Source organism: Montipora capricornis, chromosome 12 (genome assembly GCF_036669925.1).
Source record: "Montipora capricornis isolate CH-2021 chromosome 12, ASM3666992v2, whole genome shotgun sequence".
Taxonomy (NCBI): domain Eukaryota; kingdom Metazoa; phylum Cnidaria; class Anthozoa; order Scleractinia; family Acroporidae; genus Montipora; species Montipora capricornis.
In genome coordinates, this window is record NC_090894.1 from 12,553,607 (window position 1) to 12,573,370 (window position 19,764).

Below are 19,764 nucleotides of genomic sequence, written 5' to 3' on the forward strand. Positions count from 1 at the left end.
GGACCTACTGCCCTCATTTTGAAACAAATATTCTTTTGAAATTTGCTCGTTGTAGCGACGCTACAAAGGCTTATTAGCATTAAAACAAAAGGATACTTTCTTGGGCCGCCATTATGAAAGAGGTCTATACTCGTACCTAAACCAGACAGATGGACAATCCTTCCTCTCTTGTACCCATTCTTGTTGGAAGAGGCACATGAAAATACATGCCCAGGACGGTGTCACTTAGAAAAAGAATGGGTACAAGGGAGGAAAGATTGTCGGTTTTCGAGGTTAGGTAAGTCCAAATGCCTGCGTATTTTCGTTCCATTGGGGTCAACCTTGGGTTTCATACCAATGGGGTCTTATTTGATTTGTCGGAGAAACTTCAATTAATTAATGAAAATGGAGTTGCTGTGGAAGATGAATTTCTACTGAGTTTTGTAAGAAGACTTGAGTACATCTAAAATGTTTAGTATATTCGGTACCAATTGAAGAGGGCACTTGTTCCAAGACATCTCAGCTGTAGGATGCTGATAAGTGGATCAAATTGAACATAATCGTGTAACACAAGACTCATTAAGATCAACAAGTTTATTGTTTTGCACCCTTACTCTACATTTGCTCTCTGGCTTGCTAGCGATTGATATTTCATTTAGTTTCTGTTTAGTTCTAATGCAAATCAACTACTTTTCAAGCTTTCTTTTTTCTTTCATTACTTGGTGCAGACGGCGCATGTCAACTCTCGACCGCTGACGTATGGAAGACAGGGAAGTGAACCACAAACGCCTTCCACGGGATACAGCAAGGCACCATCTTTGCTAGCGTGGCTACCAGGAACATATTCTGGATCACCATCGACACAGATGAAATCACTTGAATGTTTGTGATCAAATCTTTCAGTCATCAGATACCCATGATACTCGTCGGTCCATCCAGATGGACAGTCATTTCTTGCGGGCATCATCAGCATTGAACCACGTGACTTCACAAAGCAGACAACACAGGGTGCGTCATGATCATGGAGATTTCTCTTAAAAGGGTCTCCGTTGTATTGACTGACTTCATACTCAGTGCCGTAAATGTATCCTGCCATCTGGTGACCATCTTTGTACTTGTCGTACTTTGGATTGTGAGGAAGACAAAGGTAGTTGGCTCCACCACCATGATGTCGGTGTTCTTCACCCCCAATTATCCCTGAAACGTGAAAGGGATATGTAAAACGCATTCAGCTTGCTTGGAGATCAAAAAACAGCTCTCATTCCCTAGTAAATTACATCTCGAAAAGAATTCATCAGGGATTTTTAGCCTTATTTGCCATTCTATGTTTTCCCTCAGTCTTTATTTATAGAGAGATCAGTATTTCCGTTTGAGTAATATTTTACTATTCCTTTATAACGTTTTCTGCTCTCATGACAACTCCTGTGACCACCAAGAAAGGAAAAAAAATCAGAATTCTATCACAACCACCCAAACCTGAAGAAAACGAAATGTGAATGTTAGTTGAGAGGTATTACGAAATGTTAGGAAGCGTTGAATTAAATTGTTTTAGGGACTTTATACCTTTATAGACAATCTGAGCACCACTGGGACATGTGGTCCTTCCCCATCGAACATACTTCACACCCGACTCTGCAGTCCCCTTTTGTCCTTTTTCTCCTTTGGCGCCTTGAGGTCCCTGGGTTCCAGTCTTACCTACAGCTCCTTGTTGTCCTTTAGGACCAGGAGGGCCTGGTAAGGACGTGTTTGTGCCAGGCTTTCCTGGTTCCCCTGTGAGGAAAGAGGACAGAGTGGGTGCACTATTATTTGCTGTGTGCTGATGGGAAAAGTTAGAGGGAAGCAGTTCAGAGTGGTGTGTTTTCCATTGTCACTGTTCCAAGGGAAAATGGTTATCGGATGAATGACTGGATACGGAATCGTATAGTCTTTATGTTGTTTTATTCGATCTATAAGAAAGATACAAAATTCGAGAGAATTGAAACCTAATGCGAGTGATTCATGAAATTGCATGGGAAATTATAATTCTCAAAATTCAAACGGTTACAAAAAGCTACTTACTTCTGTGGCGATATCCAGTCAAACTTATTTCAGTATTCACAGGTCAGCAAAACAGGTCAGCAGATCGGACAGTAAAAAACTACAGGTTAGCGATGTTCAACGTAAGATACAAAACGGGTGTTGACCTTTGTCTCTTATTTCGCGTTTCTTAAAATGTGTCATTCTAACTGAAAGATCAACTTACTTAGCTATTACGCCATCGACTGTCAATCACGCGAAAAATCAAATAAAATCAAAGGTCAATAACGAATTAAATGTTAATCAACGAAACAGTCACATTATTCAAACAACTTGAAAAGAAAGACAGGGAAAGATGCCTTACTCTGTGTGATTCACGAAGCTATATTTAATTTCCCCTTTTAAAAAAAGATTGTATTTGTTTTTTTTTCTTTTTTTGAGTGGGTTAGCTCATCTGAAAAACCTTTAACAATTTACTGTCCTTCATTTATTGTTTAACAAGTTACCTAGAACTCCTCTCTTAGAAAAAAACCAGGATAAATGCGATGCGGCAAAACGTCATCTGGCAGGGTCTAATGTTAAGAATAAAGGATGGGAAATTGAAACACGATATTTTTTTTCTTTTTTGAGGAGCAACGTCACTAGGCGTTTCAAACAAGTTTCAGAAAAATACATTAATTTCCAGCACACGCATTATTATGTTTCTGCAATGATCAACGAAATGCCGCATGTGCATGTTTTGCATCCTTTAATCTAAATATTAGACCCTTAGCGGATGATGAAGTTTTCGCATGGGAAGTCACGTATTTATAATGTATTTTTGAAAATGGTGCGATGGCAAAGGTTTTTAAAACACTTCTCATTTAGCGTCTGGTTTAATTAAATAATCCTCTGTTTGGACAAGTTTTAGATTTCTTTTTGATCTCTATAAGGGGCTCTCCCATGCTATACAATTAACTGTGATGGAGACCAAAACGGATGATATTTCCTTTCTTTACTGCAGGCTCTGTTGGTCCAATGAGACTAATTTTCTCTTTTCAGTAATAACGGAAAGGTTTAAAGTCGATTTGAACAGACATTAAATGGGGCTAACTCCTGTGTCTCACAAACGGCCTCAAATTTTGATGTAAACGCCTCTTTCTCCTAAATAATTAAATTTCCTATATAATTTCCAGGAGAATTTAAGCATCAGACAAGAAATAGTTATGGGTGTCTTCTTCACAGTTAAAGCTGTTTCACCAGACGACAGCGAAATCTATGACAGCTCTATGAATCAAAGTTGAGTCAGTTATAATATATTTCCACGTGGTCTCTGAGTGTAAAGTTTCGTTTACCTTTGGGGCCTGTTTTTCCATCCGAACCAGGGTTACCAGCCAATCCTGGTGTCCCTGGTGGACCAGGGGGTCCAGGAGGTCCCATCTTTTCCTTGTTTTGGATATTCTTTCCTTTGAGAATGAAAATGGTACAAAAGCATTCAGTGTCTTAGAGTTCACCAATCGGTAATTCCTTAAAAATTGTTGTTGGCAGTTATCTTAACCTTGAACTACTTTCCTTACAAACATAACCTAACAAAACATCTTTATGCCAGAATTTTGTTGCTCTCAAGCACTGGCATGAACATTACAAATCAGAGGAGAGTTTATTTTCTGTTTTGTCTCTAATAAATAAAAAACTGAGAAATAACTGATCTTTTGAATATCATTATCTTATAATCATGGGTGGGTTTGATACCAACCCAATAGGTAGGCTGTAAGTGAGGAGTAAGAATCTCCACTTGATCCCAGAGGAGGGGACCGCATCAGTGCATCAAGCCTACAAAAAATAAATATATTGAAGTGTTGATATTCATCTGAATTGTTGATTTTTATCAGATGGTCATGTCTGAGTACTCAAGCTCAAACAGGTAAAGGCATAATTATATTTTAGGGAAAGAACATATAACTGAACAACTGACTGTCCATGTTGAGTTAAATGTTAAAGAGTTTAGGAGAGATGATGCAAACGTTTGATTGCGTACTAGATCTATCTGATCGGAACAAGCCCTGCAGATATGTGGAAGTTTCTAGTGGTTTGATTTGATTTATTTTATTTTATTTTCGTTTGAGCTGACATTTTACATGATATCCTGCATGGAGTCGCGTAATTGCATGATATGGCTCTTTCCTTCGAGGCTTTTATTGATTTTTTTCCAAAGCGTTTACATTGCCCCATCGTTTTGATAAATACCTCCAAGCGGAGTATTTTCTAAACAAGTTTAATTTTGCGAGGAGACTTCATTGGTATAATAAATTTAATTTTAGCGAACTAAATTTCTCTTTCTGCGCAAAAATCGACAGACATATTCACTTCTACTGAACATTTCACACACACGCACGAAATTAAAACTGCAGCAATATTTCCCATCAGGGGCTCGGATTTTTCCGAGTTTCCACTGGGTTCCATTGTCACCATTTCATTTATTGTGTATATCATTTTCACATTTACTTTATATTTCCCTTGGAGTTAAATTAACCGGCAACATTTTAATACTGCTAGAAACAAAAATAATTAAGAGATACCAAGTTTCTGAAGGAAGTTTTAGCCTTTGCTAAAATCAATTTCGAGCTGAAATTTTATTTCTGAAAATTATTGATTGAAGTGTAAACAAACTGCTAACGCATGAAGCCCAATTGTATAGGAATGTTATCAAATTATTTTGGTGGTCAGGAGACTCGACGAAGCACTTTTTAGCATCATGGATCTTATTTCGCGAAAATACACCAGTGGAAACAATGAACAAATCAAGAAAAAATTGAAAAGATTACTCAGTCTCGACCGGAGAGATGACAATACGTTATATTTGAGATTGGGAGGATAATCAGCTATAAATTATCGAGGACAAACCTCTCTTCAAGGATTTTCACTCGTTTTTCAATGTCCTGTGGGTTTTGAGTGGTGTTTTTCTTAATTCTTCTCCGTTCGCGAAACAGCATCGACTCAGTCTTATGTCCAGTTGCATGGACATCGTGATTATTTGGACGCTGATCATCCATGGCTGAGATGTGGACCAAAATGGTGAAGCAAATCATTAACAAAACAAGGAAACGCAAGCCACCACAAGGGGTTTTCATTCGCGGGTACTTCATAGCTGACGAAATGGTCTTCTTTGATCACTGCCTTCGGTACAAGTGGAGTATCAAGTTGGAGAAACGAAATAAATATACCTTAGCTGAATCACAAGAAAGAAGTTTTATTGATTCTGCAGAGAGCTTCACAAAGATACAAGCTTGAACTTTTTCGCGTTTACAACTGAGATGCTTTTGACTGAACAAAGAGTCACGCGCGTAAATGTCAATATGTCAGTCAACGGATTGAAAATTATTTTCACCTGGTGTACACAATCAATCTACATCCAAGTGGAATAACAATATTTTTGTGACTAAGAAACTCTAAGCGATAGCCAAGGAAAACAAGCTTTGCCTTTAATGGGACCGCAACCCTGAAATATTCCCCATGAACAGTTGGACTGCTCAGACAGATTTGCATATAAATATTTCTAGGATGATGATAAATGCACGTGGTTTCAAAGTAACTTTGCTCGGTTGGCTTTTCTGAAAGACTAGCAAAAGGTTATGAAATCTAACAGCAGGAAATGACAGTGCTTCATCATTAACTGTTTTCAAACCGTAGTTTTGGAAGCGTGTTTCCATGCCAATTGCCGTTCTCGGCCTGACGACGACGACGTGAACTGAGCAAATTTTAGGTTATGCCGGGAGGTCGCGAGCATCTGACAATAACTTTTCAATTTGTCCATGTAGGGTACTGTAAAAATAACATTCTACATCTGACTTAATTGACGCCGACGGTCTGTGCAACAGAGAGCGCCGATCTTGCGCATACATTGTTGACATATTACAGTTCTTAGAGCAGCGTTCTTACCTATAAGACGACGGATTTAGAAGTGTCTGTACCTTTCTCTTGAACCAAAGAATACAGAAAAGCTAGAGTGACATATTTAATAAGCTTTCGGCGATTTAATGTCTTCGCTCCCCAAGGATCTTTCTGTAAGCCAAGTGAATTCAGTGTTAGAATTAAAATGCTCTGGTTGTTGATAGAAACAATTGGGTCATTTGTTGAAGAACTGGAAAAGTTGATATGCCGAATGAAATTTGGTCTGTACATGCGATGAAAATCCGTCCTTAACCTTTAGCATGAACGGTTGTCAGTTTGAATAAGATGAAACGTACGCAAACATGTCGTAAATGATGTACTTATGTCTCATTTGTCCATAACAAAGAGCTTTGGCAAGGACGAGGATGCAACAGAAACAGCGACTCGTCCTAAACTAGGTTTTAATGCCGCAAAAAGGCGTGCTGCAGTTGGAGCATATATTTCTCAACAGATTTCTTTTCCGTCCTCTGGAAAACAAGAAAGTAAAGCAGAGTTTAAGAAACGACGAAGGCCAGAGTAAAGAGAACGTAACGTATATCATTTGGTTAAAAGAGAAAAAATAAACGTAGTGGGTACTTGTTATCACGTATTTCTGCCAGTACTTTGCGACATAAAATCACGAAATTTGAGCCGGGTTTTGACAATAACGTGAGGAAGCGTTCGTTTTCAATTGAGTTTTAGGATACTTCGCCTCATGACATGAACGAGACAGAATAATCGCGGAACTCTTACGAAAGCGCAAAGTTTATATTTTGAGGTGATGTTTTCAGTTCGTCGCCTTCGTAGATGTTGAAGTCCCTAATAAAGTAAAATAGGAATAAATGTAACTACATTCAATCGATGAAGTTTTGACGACAACGTGAACATACTTCCAAGCAATCCTTCATTCTCCATATTTACTTCAATAACGAATTCTTTCAATACAATACACTTGGAGCATTTTCGCCGATATTGTGATACTCGAACAGTGCGGGATATAGACGGCAAACAGGTCTACGATAGCGTCAGAAAATGTTGATTCATTTTTCAAGCTTTCGTTAGCGTCGCTGTCTTCCTCTCAAAGGTACATTAGCAATACAAAACTTTCTTACGTTTTATTTACATTCATTTACAGTATGAAAGCAATAACGGTTATAAACATCAAAACAGATTTTGTGGGGCTCTTTTTATTCCCCTTCCCTTTGTAACAGTTTTGCATGGGAAGGGTGGCCTTTTAGTGTACTCACTGAGTTAGTGGTTCCTCTCGTGCTATGGTGTATGATTTGAGGTTTGGGGATTCCTAAAGCAGCACTGAAACGGGAACAGCAGAGGTAAATTTTGTAACATGAAAGGGCTCTATTGGCATGATTTTAATAACGCAAAAAAACAGCAAAATATGCCAGTTGATGACATAATGGGAATGGATGAATAGAATCACGACGAATAAAGATAGGCTGAGTGGTAAGAGTTGTATTTACAATGAAAATTGACTGTGATAAATTCAAGTCAACACAATATTACCAAGTGTACAGCTACCAAATTAACAAATCACTGTTGCATCGGGATTTATTGGTCGACTTTATGACTGAAATGAACGTAAACGTTTAGAACTGATGGGTCAACTGGCAAGAAAAGTTTCACTGAGTGAACTAAAGCGAAAGAGAACTTGAAGCGGGTGATTTCGAGTAATATAACTTTCTTCGCCGTTGACAAAGTACACAAACGAGGTCAACAGAAGGCAGATCATCACAATTTTGAGGTGCGGTTACACGACAGAGGAAAAATGGCACGGGTCCGATAAAAAGTGGAATGGTTCCATTCAGTTTTGTAAAGAAACAGTGAATTTTTATCCGTTCCGCTACGGGATCATAGGCGCCTATGGTTCCGTAGCGGAAAGGATAAAAGTTCACTGTTTCTTTACAACATGATTGGAACCGTTCCACTTTTTATCGGACCCGTGCCATTTTTGCTCTGTCGTGTAAACGCGCCTTTGCCGTGATATCGTACGATCTTCAAGAGTCCACATTTTTTTTGAGTCAAAACGAGCTATCGCCTTTAACAGCAATTCAGGGGATTAAAATAATTTCTTTGATTGTAATGCGGCACAACAGCGTAAACAGTTGTCATTAGGCGAAAGGTTTCAACATCGCTCTTCAACAAAATCGAACGGATGTTGAAGCAAATGTTGAAGGACCTTGAAGCCTTTCATTTGCGCGGGGCTTCAGTCTCGAGTATGCATGATGCTCAGTTCTCACTGTAAAAAATTACGAAAGTGTTGAAGGAATATATAGGGGCAGGAAAGAGAGTGTTTACATACAAACGCCATAGGAAGTTCACTAGTTCGTATTGGAATAAAAATTCTACTTGTGTGAACTTTTATTTCAGAAGATGTTATGACCCATCCGCCTCCCGTTACACGATGCTCAGACTGGTCTTATTCCATTACACATTTGATTCCGAACACACAGATCATATCACGATACAAAGGAGATTTTAAAACTTAATTTTGTTTTTGGCGATCAAGCATGAATGTGTCTCGGGTGCGAAAATTTCCGTTGAAGCCTCCTGAATTTTTCAGGTGTCATGATAAGACAATTGCTAAGTTAAGTGTGCGAGGATAACTTCTCGCAATTTCGTCTCATGATAACCCGCTGCCGGCACGGGAGCCCAACAAAATGGGCCATTTTCGAAATATCAAAATATTCGGGTTGATAGTGAGTCAGCGAGGACAAAACCAAGAGAAACACGTTGGAATGAATGTGAAAAATATTTGCATATCATCCATTTTCCATCGTCTTTGGGCGTGTTTTCACGCTAGCCGATTGTTCTCGCTTAACATTTTTGTCCTCTATTAAACCTCTCCTTTCTTTTAATATATCGAAAAAGGCCTATTTACTACTTCCAACATGAGCTCTTCTCTAAATTAACGATTATCGTTAATTCGTAATTAGCTTTGAATAGAATTTACTGTCATCGTCAATTTAGGACACTGTGTCCCAGGACTTGTGGTAGCACAGAAAATAAGGAAATTAAAAAATCATATCCGTGCATTAGATTCGAACCCGGAGCTTCTGTTTTATCGGAAGCGCTTCTTTCCGCTTCACCACTGAAGATTCTCAAAAAAAAAAATATATTAGCGTGAATTTAGGGGCATTTTGGCGGAAACGATTTTTTGATTTGGTTTATTTCTCGATATTTGATGGTCTGTTCAATACGTAAAATTTGCGGTAAACTCCGACATGTTGGCCCATATACTGCTCTGTTGGCCGCACTAGCTACCGAAGCAAGACAGATATGGGCCTAGCTGCTATTGTGACATAAAAGCCAGAGTTTTCTAAACATTTGACTTGTTCAATGTGGATTTTTTGACTGCAGTTTACATGCGTAGCAGCAGAATGCAAGAATACCAGAAATTTAAAAGGCGCTATAGGGCTTCATTTCATGATACCGTTTTTCGACGACAATCGCCATGAAGCCATGAACGTCGAAGAAGATTGGTTCAGTTTGTCACAGTGCTCGAAACATTTCAAAACAGAGGAATTCACTCGACGTTTAGACCGCTTTTGATCAAACGTGACAACACAAATATGGAAGACGTTTCATTAAACACCTATTTCTAATACGATTCTCCTTGCAGAAAGCTCAAGTTATAAGAGAAACGATCTGTTGTTGAATACGTATAAAATTAACGGAAAAATACTGCCATGTTAGCCGCGCTACCGAGACAAGAGAGGTATGGGTCTAGCTGCAATTAAAAGGTCAAAATTTGACTTCTCTGCGGATTTTTTGAATGCAGCTTACATGCGAAGCAGCAGGATGACACAATACCAGAAGTTTAAAAGGCGGTATAAGGCTTCATTTCCTGATACCGTATTTTGACGGCAATCGCCATAAGATTACGAAACGTCGAAGAAGATGGGTTCAGTTTGTGCTTAAAGAATTTTAAAAGAGAGGCCTTTACTCGACGTTTGGACCGCTTTTGATCAAACGTGACAACACAAATATGAAAGGCCGCGGTTTAATTAAACGATTCTCATGGCAGAAGACTCAAGTGATAAGAGAAATGGAAGTGGAAGCAATAAAAAGAAACGAAGCAAAGATAAAATCAGATATTAAATCAAATACACCAGCAGTACAGAACATGTACTCTATTTGTAAACCATATCTTAGCCAAAAAAAGAAAAACAAATTCACCGCTCACCTTGCTTCGTCTCCTGTTTGTTGATACATTTGCTTTCCTCTTGCTTTGCCTCAATTTCCGGCTTTTAACTTAAGACTCCATTTCTGAAGGCAAACGGGTTCAAATCCTGGGATGTTGAATCACACAGGACAATTTAACGCCGGGGCCAACATTTTGAAGGACAAGGTCACTTTCACAAGACTCTAAACAGCCTTCCAACTCCCTGCAGCAATAGTACTCGCTAATGTTTTGAAGAAAATCGAGAGTGTGACAATTTCCACACTTGCACCTACACAATACAGAAGTCAACGAATGAATAAAAGGAACAAATCATGATGAACTGTCGATGCAAGAAGTAACAGCCAAACAAGAAACATACAATCAACGAAAGCAGTCTCGGTAGGTGCGCACAGAGATCACCATGCAGAATACGCAAGTATTCCCACTATATAAGCCACTTCAACGTTTCCCTCAAATTTATCGGCCTTCAGTTGTCGTTCTAGTGCTTTGTCAGCTTGTTTTTCCTTTTTCGTAATTGGCAGTCCATTCCTTGTCAGCCTTTGGGTCGTCAGCAAAGGCGATGATATCTTCATCGCTCGAGGCTATATGATCTCGATGGAGATAAATCATGACCATCGTCTTCCATTTCTATGTCGTAATCCATTTTCGAGTCTTCGGAAAAATGACCAGCGTCAGAATCTGACGAGGGGCAAGACATTTTTAACGTTACGTTAAAAGAACTTCTTTATCAAGGAGAAAGCAAATAAAGCTTCCACCTCGTTCCCAGGGTCCCCAGAGAACGAGTTTGGTGAAGCTTGTATCCTGTGGGCTGTCAATCTGACGTCACTACCATCGCTCTTCCCAGACCTCTTTTGCGCGGTTTGTGATTTCCTGAAACGGAAGTTTTAAAGGGGCACAGAAAATCTAGTATTTAGGCAGTCGGAAAAAAACATTGGCGTCAGAATGCTCCCAAAAACTACGCTTAATTTTTTAAGAGAAAAGTATATTTTTTGGTTTAGGTGGACTTAAAGTGCGAGGATCACTTCTCTCACTTTAAATATATAGATTTGTTACGGCAGAAAGTTCTCTCTTAAGTATTGTCACATGATCTACAAAGAATAAACGAAATGAAGAAGTGAGTAGGATCTATTTTAGCTCCATGCTATCTGCAATTTACATGGAGTATTCTTTAACAAATTCGCGACGAAATTTCCCCAAAACACACCTCAATAGCGACGGAACTTAAGATGGCTTAAAGCAGTTACAGCACTTTTAAGAGAATGTACTATTAAAAGAATTGCCTCCACAGCACTGTATCACATAACAGCAATGTCATGATACCATATGAAACGCCCTTGTTGCTTCAGTAACACGATGCGTTCATTATCATGACGCATACGTCGCCATAGCAACACGACAGTTATCCAAAAACACCCTATATTTCGTTTTTAGTTGCTTGTATCTCTCACCCCATTTTTAATCTCTGTAAAGTGAATGAAGCTGCTCAAAGCAGCTTAAACACTTTCAAGAGATTGTACTCAGTTAGAAGGATTGCCTCCACAACACTCTCTCACATAACAGCAATGTCATGTAACCATATGAAACGCCCTTATTGCTTAATACAATGCGTTCATTATCACTACGTATTACCAGAAGCCCATTAGTAGGAGCCTCCATATGCAGTAGATCTTCGAGTCAACCTTTGCGCGTATCTTTCCATTTTTAGAACGAGCCTTTGAGCAGGAGACTCGCATTTACATAAATTTGCATGAATTTGCATGATTTAAATACAGTGTTACTGCTTCATTTGTCTTCGTTAGACATTGACTTTATTCTGATTGGCTTTTTAAAAGGGTGTGTGCAGAGCCGAACGGTGTGTACGCGGTAGCCATTTTCAAACGGTTACGGTTACTTTTGAAAGTGTATGTAGGGCACATACGAAACGTCTAGTTATAATCAAAATGAACAAGTTTAATATGTTTATCACTGCTGTTTGTGTCTTGTGTTTGATCAAACTACGATGGCCCAAGAACAAAAGTATTTGCGAAACCTAGAGAAACTATTGGAAATTTGATTTAGTATTCAACCATCAGTCATTAAATTTCACGCGATGCTATTATGCTCTTAAGATCTTAACGCCTGCATATCAATGATGTCCGGCCATTCTGCGCCATGAGCCTGTACACTGTTTCTATGGTGATTGATCCCAAAGTTGTGATTGGTTGATTTAAACTGCAAATTTTGAATGTGATTGGCTTATTGAACTGTCCGATAACAACTTGGCATTCAAATTAGTGGAAAATCTGATTTTTTTTAAAGGAATCATGGGTAATCAGGGCAAGATGGAGAGAAATTCAAAGGTTTGTAAGGAAGTTCAAAACGATGAAAAGTGTTCATAATATGCAATTTTGGGTTTTTTGTTTTCCAAAACAGAAGATATGCGCAGAATAAATTTGCGGCAAAATAAATTTGGAGAGAATGGATGTTGTAGACATCATTTTATTAAAAGAGTTTCTGCCATATATTTCATTTAATTCCAAAGGCACAAAATTACAGAGAATGTATGGAGACAAAAAAAGCAATATTTAGGAATTCCAAACAACGGATACCAAGTCTAGTTCATCTCAGTAGTTGTAAACATGAACTTATTTGTTTGGTTTATGAAGGAGAAAGTCTATAAAGTTGAGTCATGAACAGTATATTTTGCTTCGAATTTCCATACAAACCTTTGAATTTCCCGCCATGTTGTCCTGATTACCCATGATGCAATCAAGAGCGTGAACTCGTCTATTATTTTGAAAAACAACCCTAATTAACGAATTCATAGAAACTATCAATACAAGAATTTACATTTCGCGAGACATTTTTTTTCTTTAAACCTAAATAGCTAGGGTAAAACCAGAATGAATTTTTTCTTGAGGATGTTGCGACAGGATTTGAACGCTTCACTTGGCTGTAGGATACCCATTTTGTAATAATAGTTTTTCAATTTCATTAACTAAAGGCAAGAACGCATAAAGAGGAATCAGAACAAATACGAAAACAACGATAGGTCAAGGTGCGAACTAAATTAACCTCGTGCTTTCGTGGTGTGAAGGAGTCGAGTCGAGTCCCATTTCATGTAAAGGCCGGTGAATAGTTTCTTCCTGTACTTGGTCATCGTTGAAACATATGTATGATTTTGCTCGCGTTTGACAAGGCCGTCAAAAACGGAATTTTATGCTTTTCTTCGAATTTCATGGTAAATTTTATGCTAAGATGTCACAGGTTGAGGTATTTGAGAAATCTTTGTTGTACTAAAACAGGGTGAAAGTGTCATTGTCATAAATGGCGACCACTTTTTCATTCCTTTGTATTTGTGTTAATTAGACCTACTGCCCTCATTTTGAAACAAATATTGTTTTGAAATTTGCTCGTTGTAGCGACGCTACAAAGGCTAATTAGCATTAAAGCGAAAGGATATTTTCTTGGGCCGCCATTATGAAAGAGGTCTACCTGGTACCTAAACCAGACAGATGGACAATCCTTTCCTCTCTTGTACCACTCAATTCTAGGTTGTTGGAAGAGGCACATGAAAATACATACCCAGGACGGTGTCACTTAGAAAAAGAATGGGTACAAGGGAGGAAAGATTGTCTGTTATCTAGGTTAGGTAAGTTCAAATGCCTGCGTATTTTCGTTCCATTGGGGTCAACCTTGGGTTTCATACCAATGTGGTCTAATTTGATTTGTCGGAGAAATTTCAATTAATTAATGAAAATGGACTTGCTGTGGAGGATCAATTTCTACTGAGTTTTGTAAGAAGACTTGAGTACATCTAAAAATGTTTAGTATATTCGGTACCAATCGAAGAGGGCACTTGTTCCAAGACATCTCAGCTGTAGGATGCTGATTAGTGGATCGAATTGAACATAATCGTGTATTACAAGACTCATTAAGATCAACAAGTTTATTGTTTTGCCCCCTTACTCTACATTTGCTCTCTGGCTTGCTAGCGATTGATATTTCATTTAGTTTCTGTTTAGTTCTAATGCAAATCAACTACTGTTCAAGCCTTCCCTTTTCTTTCATTACTTGGTGCAGACGGCGCATGTCAACTCTCGACCGCTGACATATGGAAGACAGGGAAGTGAACCACAAAAGCCTTCCACGGGATACAGCAAGGCACCATTTTTGTTAGCATGGCTACCAGGAACATATTCTGGATCACCATCAACACAGATGAAATCACTTGAATGTTTGTGAGTATAATGTTCAGTCATCAGATACCCTTGATACTCCTCGGTCCATCCAGATGGACAGTCATTCCTTGCGGGCATCATCAGCATTGAACCACGTGACTTCACAAAGCAGACAACACAGGGTGCGTCATGATCATGGAGATTTCTCTTAAAAGGGTCTCCGTTGTATTGATGGACTTGATACTCAGTGCCGTAAATGTATCCTGATTCCTGGTTACCATCATTGTACTTGTCGTACTTTGGATTGTGAGGAAGACAAAGGTAGTTGGATCCACCACCGTAGTGGTTGAAGTATCCACCGCCAATTATCCCTGAAACGTGAAAGGGATATGTAAAACACATCTTGCTTGGAGATAAAAAAACAGCTCTCATTCCCTAATAAATTACATCTCGAAAAGAATTCATCAGGGATTTTTAGCCTTATTTGTCATTCTATGTTTTCCCTCAGTCTTTATTTTAGCGAGATCAGTATTTCCGTTTGAGTGATATTTTACTATTCCTTTATAACGTTTTCTGCTCTCATGACAACTCCTGTGACCACCAAGAAAAGAAAAAAAAATAAGAATTCTATCACAACAACCCAAACCTGAAGAAAACGAAGTGTGAATCTTAGTTGAGTGGTATTGCGAAATGTTAGGAATCGTTGAATTAAATCGTTCAAGGAACTTTATATACCTTTATAGACGATCTGAGCACCACTGGGACATGTGGTCCTTCCCCATCGAACATACTTCACACCCGACTTTGCAGTCCCGTTTTGTCCTTTTTCTCCTTTGGCGCCTTGAGGTCCCTGGGCTCCAGTCTTACCTATAGCTCCTTGTTGTCCTTTAGGCCCAGGAGGGCCTAGTAAGGGCTTGTTTGTGCCAGGCTTTCCTGGTTCCCCTGAGAGGAAAGAGGACAGAGCGGGTGCACTATTATTTGCTGTGTGCTGATGGGAAAAGTTGGAGGGAAGCAGTTCAGAGTGGTGTGTTTTCCATTGTCACATTATTCAAACAACTTGAATAGAAAGACAGGGAAAGATGCCTTACTCGGTGTGATTCACGAAGCTATATTTAATTTTCCCTTTTAAAAAAAGAGTGTATTTGTTTGTTTTTTTCTTTTTTTGAGTGGGTTAGCTCATCTGAAAAACCTTTAACAATTTACTGTCATTCATTTATTGTTTAACAGGTTATCTAGAACTCCTCTCTTAGAAAAAAAACCAGGATAAATGCGATGCGGCAAAACTTCATCTGGCAGGGTCTAATGTTAAGAATAAAGGATGGGAAATTGAAACACGATATTTTTTTTCTTATTTGGAGGAGCAACGTCACTAGGCGTTTCAAACAAGTTTCAGAAAAATACATTAATTTCCAGCACACGCATTATTATGTTTCTGCAATGATCAACGAAATGCCGCATGTTCATGTTTTGCATCCTTTAATCTAAATATTAGACCCTTAGCGGATGATGAAGTTTTCGCATGGGAAGTCACGTATTTATAATGTATTTTTGAAAATGATGCGATGGCAAAGGTTTTTAAAACACTTCTCATTTAGCGTCTGGTTTAATTAAATAATCCACTGTTTGGACAAGTTCTTTTTGATCTCTATAAGGCTCTCCCATGCTATACAATTTCAAAAGCCCTAAACTGTGATGGAGACCAAAATGGATGATATTTCCTTTCTTCACTGCAGACTCTGTTGGTCCAATGAGACTAATTTCAGTAATAACGGAAAGGATTAAAGTCGATTTGAACAGACATTAAATGGGGCTAACTTTTGTGTCTCACAAACGGCCTCAAATTTCGATGTAAACGCCTCTTTCTCCTAAATAATTAAATTTCTTATACAATTTCCAGGAGAATTTAAGCATCAGACAAGAAATAGTAATGGGTGTCTTCTTCACAGCAAAGCTGTTTCACCAGACGACAGCGAAATCTATGACAGCTCTATGAATCAAAGTTAAGTCAGTTTTAATATATTTCCACGTGGTCTCTGAGTGTAAGGTTTCGTTTACCTTTGGGGCCTGTTTTTCCATCCGAACCAGGGTTACCAGCCAATCCTGGTGTCCCTGGTGGACCAGGGGGTCCAGGAGGTCCCATCTTTTCCTTGTTTTGGATATTCTTTCCTTTGAGAATGAAAATGGTACAAAAGCATTCAGTGTCTTAGAGTTCACCAATCGGTAATTCCTTAAAAATTGTTGTTGGCAGTTATCTTAGCCTTGAACTACTTTCCTTACAAACATAACCTAACGAAAATAACATCTTTATGCCAGAATTTTGTTGCTCTCAAGCACTGGCATGAACATTACAAATCAGAGGAGATTTTATTTTCTGTTTTGTCTCTAATAAATAAAAAATTGAGAAATAACTGATCTTTTGAATATCATTATCTTATAATCATGAGTGGGTTTGATACCAACCCAATAGGTAGGCTGTAAGTGAGGAGTAAGAATCTCCATTTGATCCCAGAGGAGGGGACCGCATCAGTGCATCAAGCCTACAAAAAAAATAAATATATTGAAGTGTTGATATTCATCTGAATTGTTGATTGTTATCAGATGGTCATGTCTGAGTACTCAAGCTCAAACAGGTAAAGGCATAATTATATTTTAGCGAAAGAACCCACATATAACTGAACAACTGTCCATGTTGAGTTAAATGTTAATGAGTTTTACAGAGATGATGCAAACTTTTGATTGCGTACTAGATCTATCTGATTGGAACAAGCCCTGCAGACATGTGGAAGTTTTCTGGTGGTTTGATTTTATTTATTTGATTTTAATTCTTTTTTTTCCTTTGAGCTGACATTTTACATGATATCCTGCATGGAGTGGCGTAATTGATATGGCTCTTTCCTTCGAGGCTTTTATTGATTTTTTTTTTCCAAAGCGTTTACATTGCCCCATCGTTTTGAGAACTGAATACCTCCAAGCGGAGTATTTTCTAAACAACAAGTTTAATTTTGCGAGGAGATCACTTCATTGGTATAATAAATTTAGGTTTAGCGAACTAAATTTTCTTTTTCTGCGCAAAAATCGACAGACATATTCACTTCTACTGAACATTTCACACACGCACGAAATCGAAATTGCAGCAATATTTCCCTTAGAGTTAAATTAACTGGCAACATTTTAATACTGCTAGAAACAAGAATAATTAAGAGATACCAAGTTTCTGAAGGAAGTTTTAGCCTTTGCTAAATCAATTTCGAGTTGAAATTTTATTTCTGAAAATTATTGATTGAAGTGTAAACAAACTCCTAACGCATGAAGCCCAATTGTATAGGAGGAATGTTATCAAATTATTTTGGTGGCCAGGAGACTCGACGAAGCACTTTTTGGCATCATGGATCTTATTTCGCGAAAATACACCATTGGAAACAATGAACAAATCAAGAAAAAATTGAAAAGATTACTCAGTCTCGACCGGAGAGATGACAATACGTTATATTTGAGATTGGGAGGATAAGCAGCTATAAATTATCGAGGACAAACCTCTCTTCAAGGATTTTCACTCGTTTTTCAATGTCCTGTGGGTTTTGAGTGGTATTTTTCTTAATTCTTCTGCGTTCGCGAAACAGCATCGACTCAGTCTTTTGTCCAGTTGCATGGACATCGTGATTATTTGGACGCTGATCATCCATGGCTGAGATGTGGACCAAACTGGGAAAGCAAATCATTAACACAACAAGGAAACGCAAGCCACCACAAGGGGTTTTCACTCGCGGGTACTTCATAGCTGACGAAATGGTCTTCTTTGATCACTGCCTTCGGTACAAGTGGAGTATCAAGTTGGAGAAACGAAATAAATATACCTTAGGTGAATCACAAGAAAGAAGTTTTATTGATTCTGCAGAGAGCTTCACAAAGATACAAGCTTGAACTTTTTCGCGTTTACAACTGAGATGCTTTTGACTGAACAAAGAGTCACGCGCGTAAATGTCAATATGCCAGTCAACGGATGGAAAATTATTTACACCTGGTGTACACAATCAATCTACATCCAAGTGGAATAACAATATTTTTGTGACTAAGAAACTCTAAGCGATAGCCAAGGAAAACAAGCTTTGCCTTTAATGGGACCGCAACCCTGAAATATTCCCCATGAACAGTTGGACTGCTCAGACAGATTTGCATATAAATATTTCTAGGATGATGATAAGTGCACGTGGTTTCAAAGTAACTTTGCTCGGTTGGCTTTTCTGAAAGACTAGCAAAAGGTTATGAAATCTAACAGCAGGAAATGACAGTGCTTCATCATTAACTGTTTTCAAACCGTAGTTTTGGAAGCGCGTTCCCATGCCAATTGCCGTTCTCGGCCTGACGACGACGACGTGAACTGAGCAAATTTTAGGTTATGTGGAGGTCGCGAGCATCTGACAATAACTTTTCAATTGTCCATGTAGGGTACTGTAAAAATAACATTCTACATCTGACTTAATTGACGACGGTCTGTGCAACAGAGAGCGCCGATCTTGCGCATACATTGTTGACATATTACAGTTCTTAGAGCGGCGTTCTTACCTATAAGACGACGGATTTAGATTTGTCTGTCTGTACCTTTCTCTTGAACCAAAGAATACAGAAAAGCTAGAGTGACACATTTAATAATCTTTCGGCGATTTAATGTCTTCGCTCCCCAGGGATCTTTCTGTAAGCCAAGTGAATTCAGTGTTAGAATTAAAATGCTCTGGTTGTTGAAATGGAAACAATTGGGTCATTTGTTGAAGAATTGGAAAAGTGCCGGAATAAAGTTTGGTCTGTACAATGGGATGAAAATCCTTAATTAACCTTTATCATGAAGGGTTGTCAGTTTGAATAAGATGAAACGTACGCGAACATGTCGTAAATGATGTACTTATGTCTCATTTGTCCATAACAAAGAGCTTTGGCAAGGACGAGGATGCAACGGAAATAGCGACTCGTCCTAAACTAGGTTTTAATGCCGCAAAAAGGCGTGCTGCAGTTGCAGCATATATTTCTCAATACATTTCTTTACCGTCCTCTGGAAAACAAGAAAATAAAGCAAACTTTAAGAAACGACAAAGGCCAGGGCAAAGAGAACGCAACGTATATCATTTGGTTAAAAGAGAAAAAATAAACGTAGTCGGTACTTGTTTTATCATCACGTATTTCTGCCAGTGCTTTGCGACATAAAATCACCAAATTTGAGGTTTTGACAATAACGTTAGGAAACGTTCGTTTCCAATTGAGTTTTAGGATACTTCGCCTCATGACATGAACGAGACAGAATAATCGCGGAACACTTACGAAAGCGCAAAGTTTAGATTTTGAGCTGACGTTTTGAGTTCGTCGCCGTCGTAGATGTTAAAGTCCCTAATAAAGTAAAATAGGAATAAATGTAACCACATTCAATCGATGAAGTTTTGACGACAACGTGAACATACTTCCAAGGAATCCTTCATTCTCCATATTTACTTCAATAACGAATTCTTCCAA

At 38.5% G+C, this 19,764-nt stretch overlaps 2 protein-coding genes across 3 annotated transcripts; both read right to left on the reverse strand.

Moving 5' to 3' along the window:
• Nucleotides 1-558: 558 nt before the first annotated feature.
• LOC138027715 (short-chain collagen C4-like) lies at nt 559-10,880 on the reverse strand. 2 transcript variants are annotated; one of them, XM_068875316.1, is made up of 8 exons: nt 10,106-10,880; nt 7,152-7,215; nt 6,658-6,723; nt 4,879-5,029; nt 3,731-3,807; nt 3,330-3,440; nt 1,543-1,749; nt 559-1,176 (listed from the first exon to the last, which is right to left on the reverse strand). In XM_068875316.1, exons 4-8 carry the CDS (start codon nt 5,025-5,027, stop codon nt 695-697), a joined length of 1,026 nt encoding a protein of 341 aa, XP_068731417.1. In that variant the 5' UTR covers nt 5,028-5,029; nt 6,658-6,723; nt 7,152-7,215; nt 10,106-10,880; the 3' UTR covers nt 559-694. The 2 variants fall into 2 exon arrangements, with proteins under 2 accessions (XP_068731417.1, XP_068731418.1); XM_068875317.1 differs by lacking the exons at nt 4,879-5,029; nt 6,658-6,723 and having other exon boundaries at nt 10,106-10,373; nt 10,464-10,857.
• A 3,139-nt stretch (nt 10,881-14,019) lies between these two features.
• Nucleotides 14,020-19,735, reverse strand: LOC138027698 (short-chain collagen C4-like). Its single transcript, XM_068875275.1, has 6 exons — nt 19,375-19,735; nt 17,800-18,994; nt 16,726-16,802; nt 16,321-16,431; nt 15,001-15,207; nt 14,020-14,636 (listed from the first exon to the last, which is right to left on the reverse strand). The coding sequence occupies exons 2-6, from the start codon at nt 18,039-18,041 to the stop codon at nt 14,155-14,157; spliced, it is 1,119 nt and encodes a 372-aa protein (XP_068731376.1). The 5' UTR covers nt 18,042-18,994; nt 19,375-19,735; the 3' UTR covers nt 14,020-14,154.
• Nucleotides 19,736-19,764: the final 29 nt, after the last annotated feature.

Bases quoted from the DNA above. Each gene is read 5' to 3' on its own strand.
- LOC138027715 (XM_068875316.1), bottom strand. From the start codon at position 5,027: ATGGATGATCAGCGTCCAAATAATCACGATGTCCATGCAACTGGACAT. The intron at 3,808-4,878 runs GTTTGTCCTCGA...TATTTTTTGTAG, and splicing joins GTGAAAATCCTTGAAGAGAG to GCTTGATGCACTGATGCGGT. The intron at 1,177-1,542 runs GTATAAAGTCCC...TTCACGTTTCAG, and splicing joins TGCTCAGATTGTCTATAAAG to GGATAATTGGGGGTGAAGAA.
- LOC138027698 (XM_068875275.1), bottom strand. From the start codon at position 18,041: ATGAAGTACCCGCGAGTGAAAACCCCTTGTGGTGGCTTGCGTTTCCTT. The intron at 16,803-17,799 runs GTTTGTCCTCGA...TTTTTTTTGTAG, and splicing joins GTGAAAATCCTTGAAGAGAG to GCTTGATGCACTGATGCGGT. The intron at 16,432-16,725 runs GTTGGTATCAAA...TCATTCTCAAAG, and splicing joins ACTTACAGCCTACCTATTGG to GAAAGAATATCCAAAACAAG.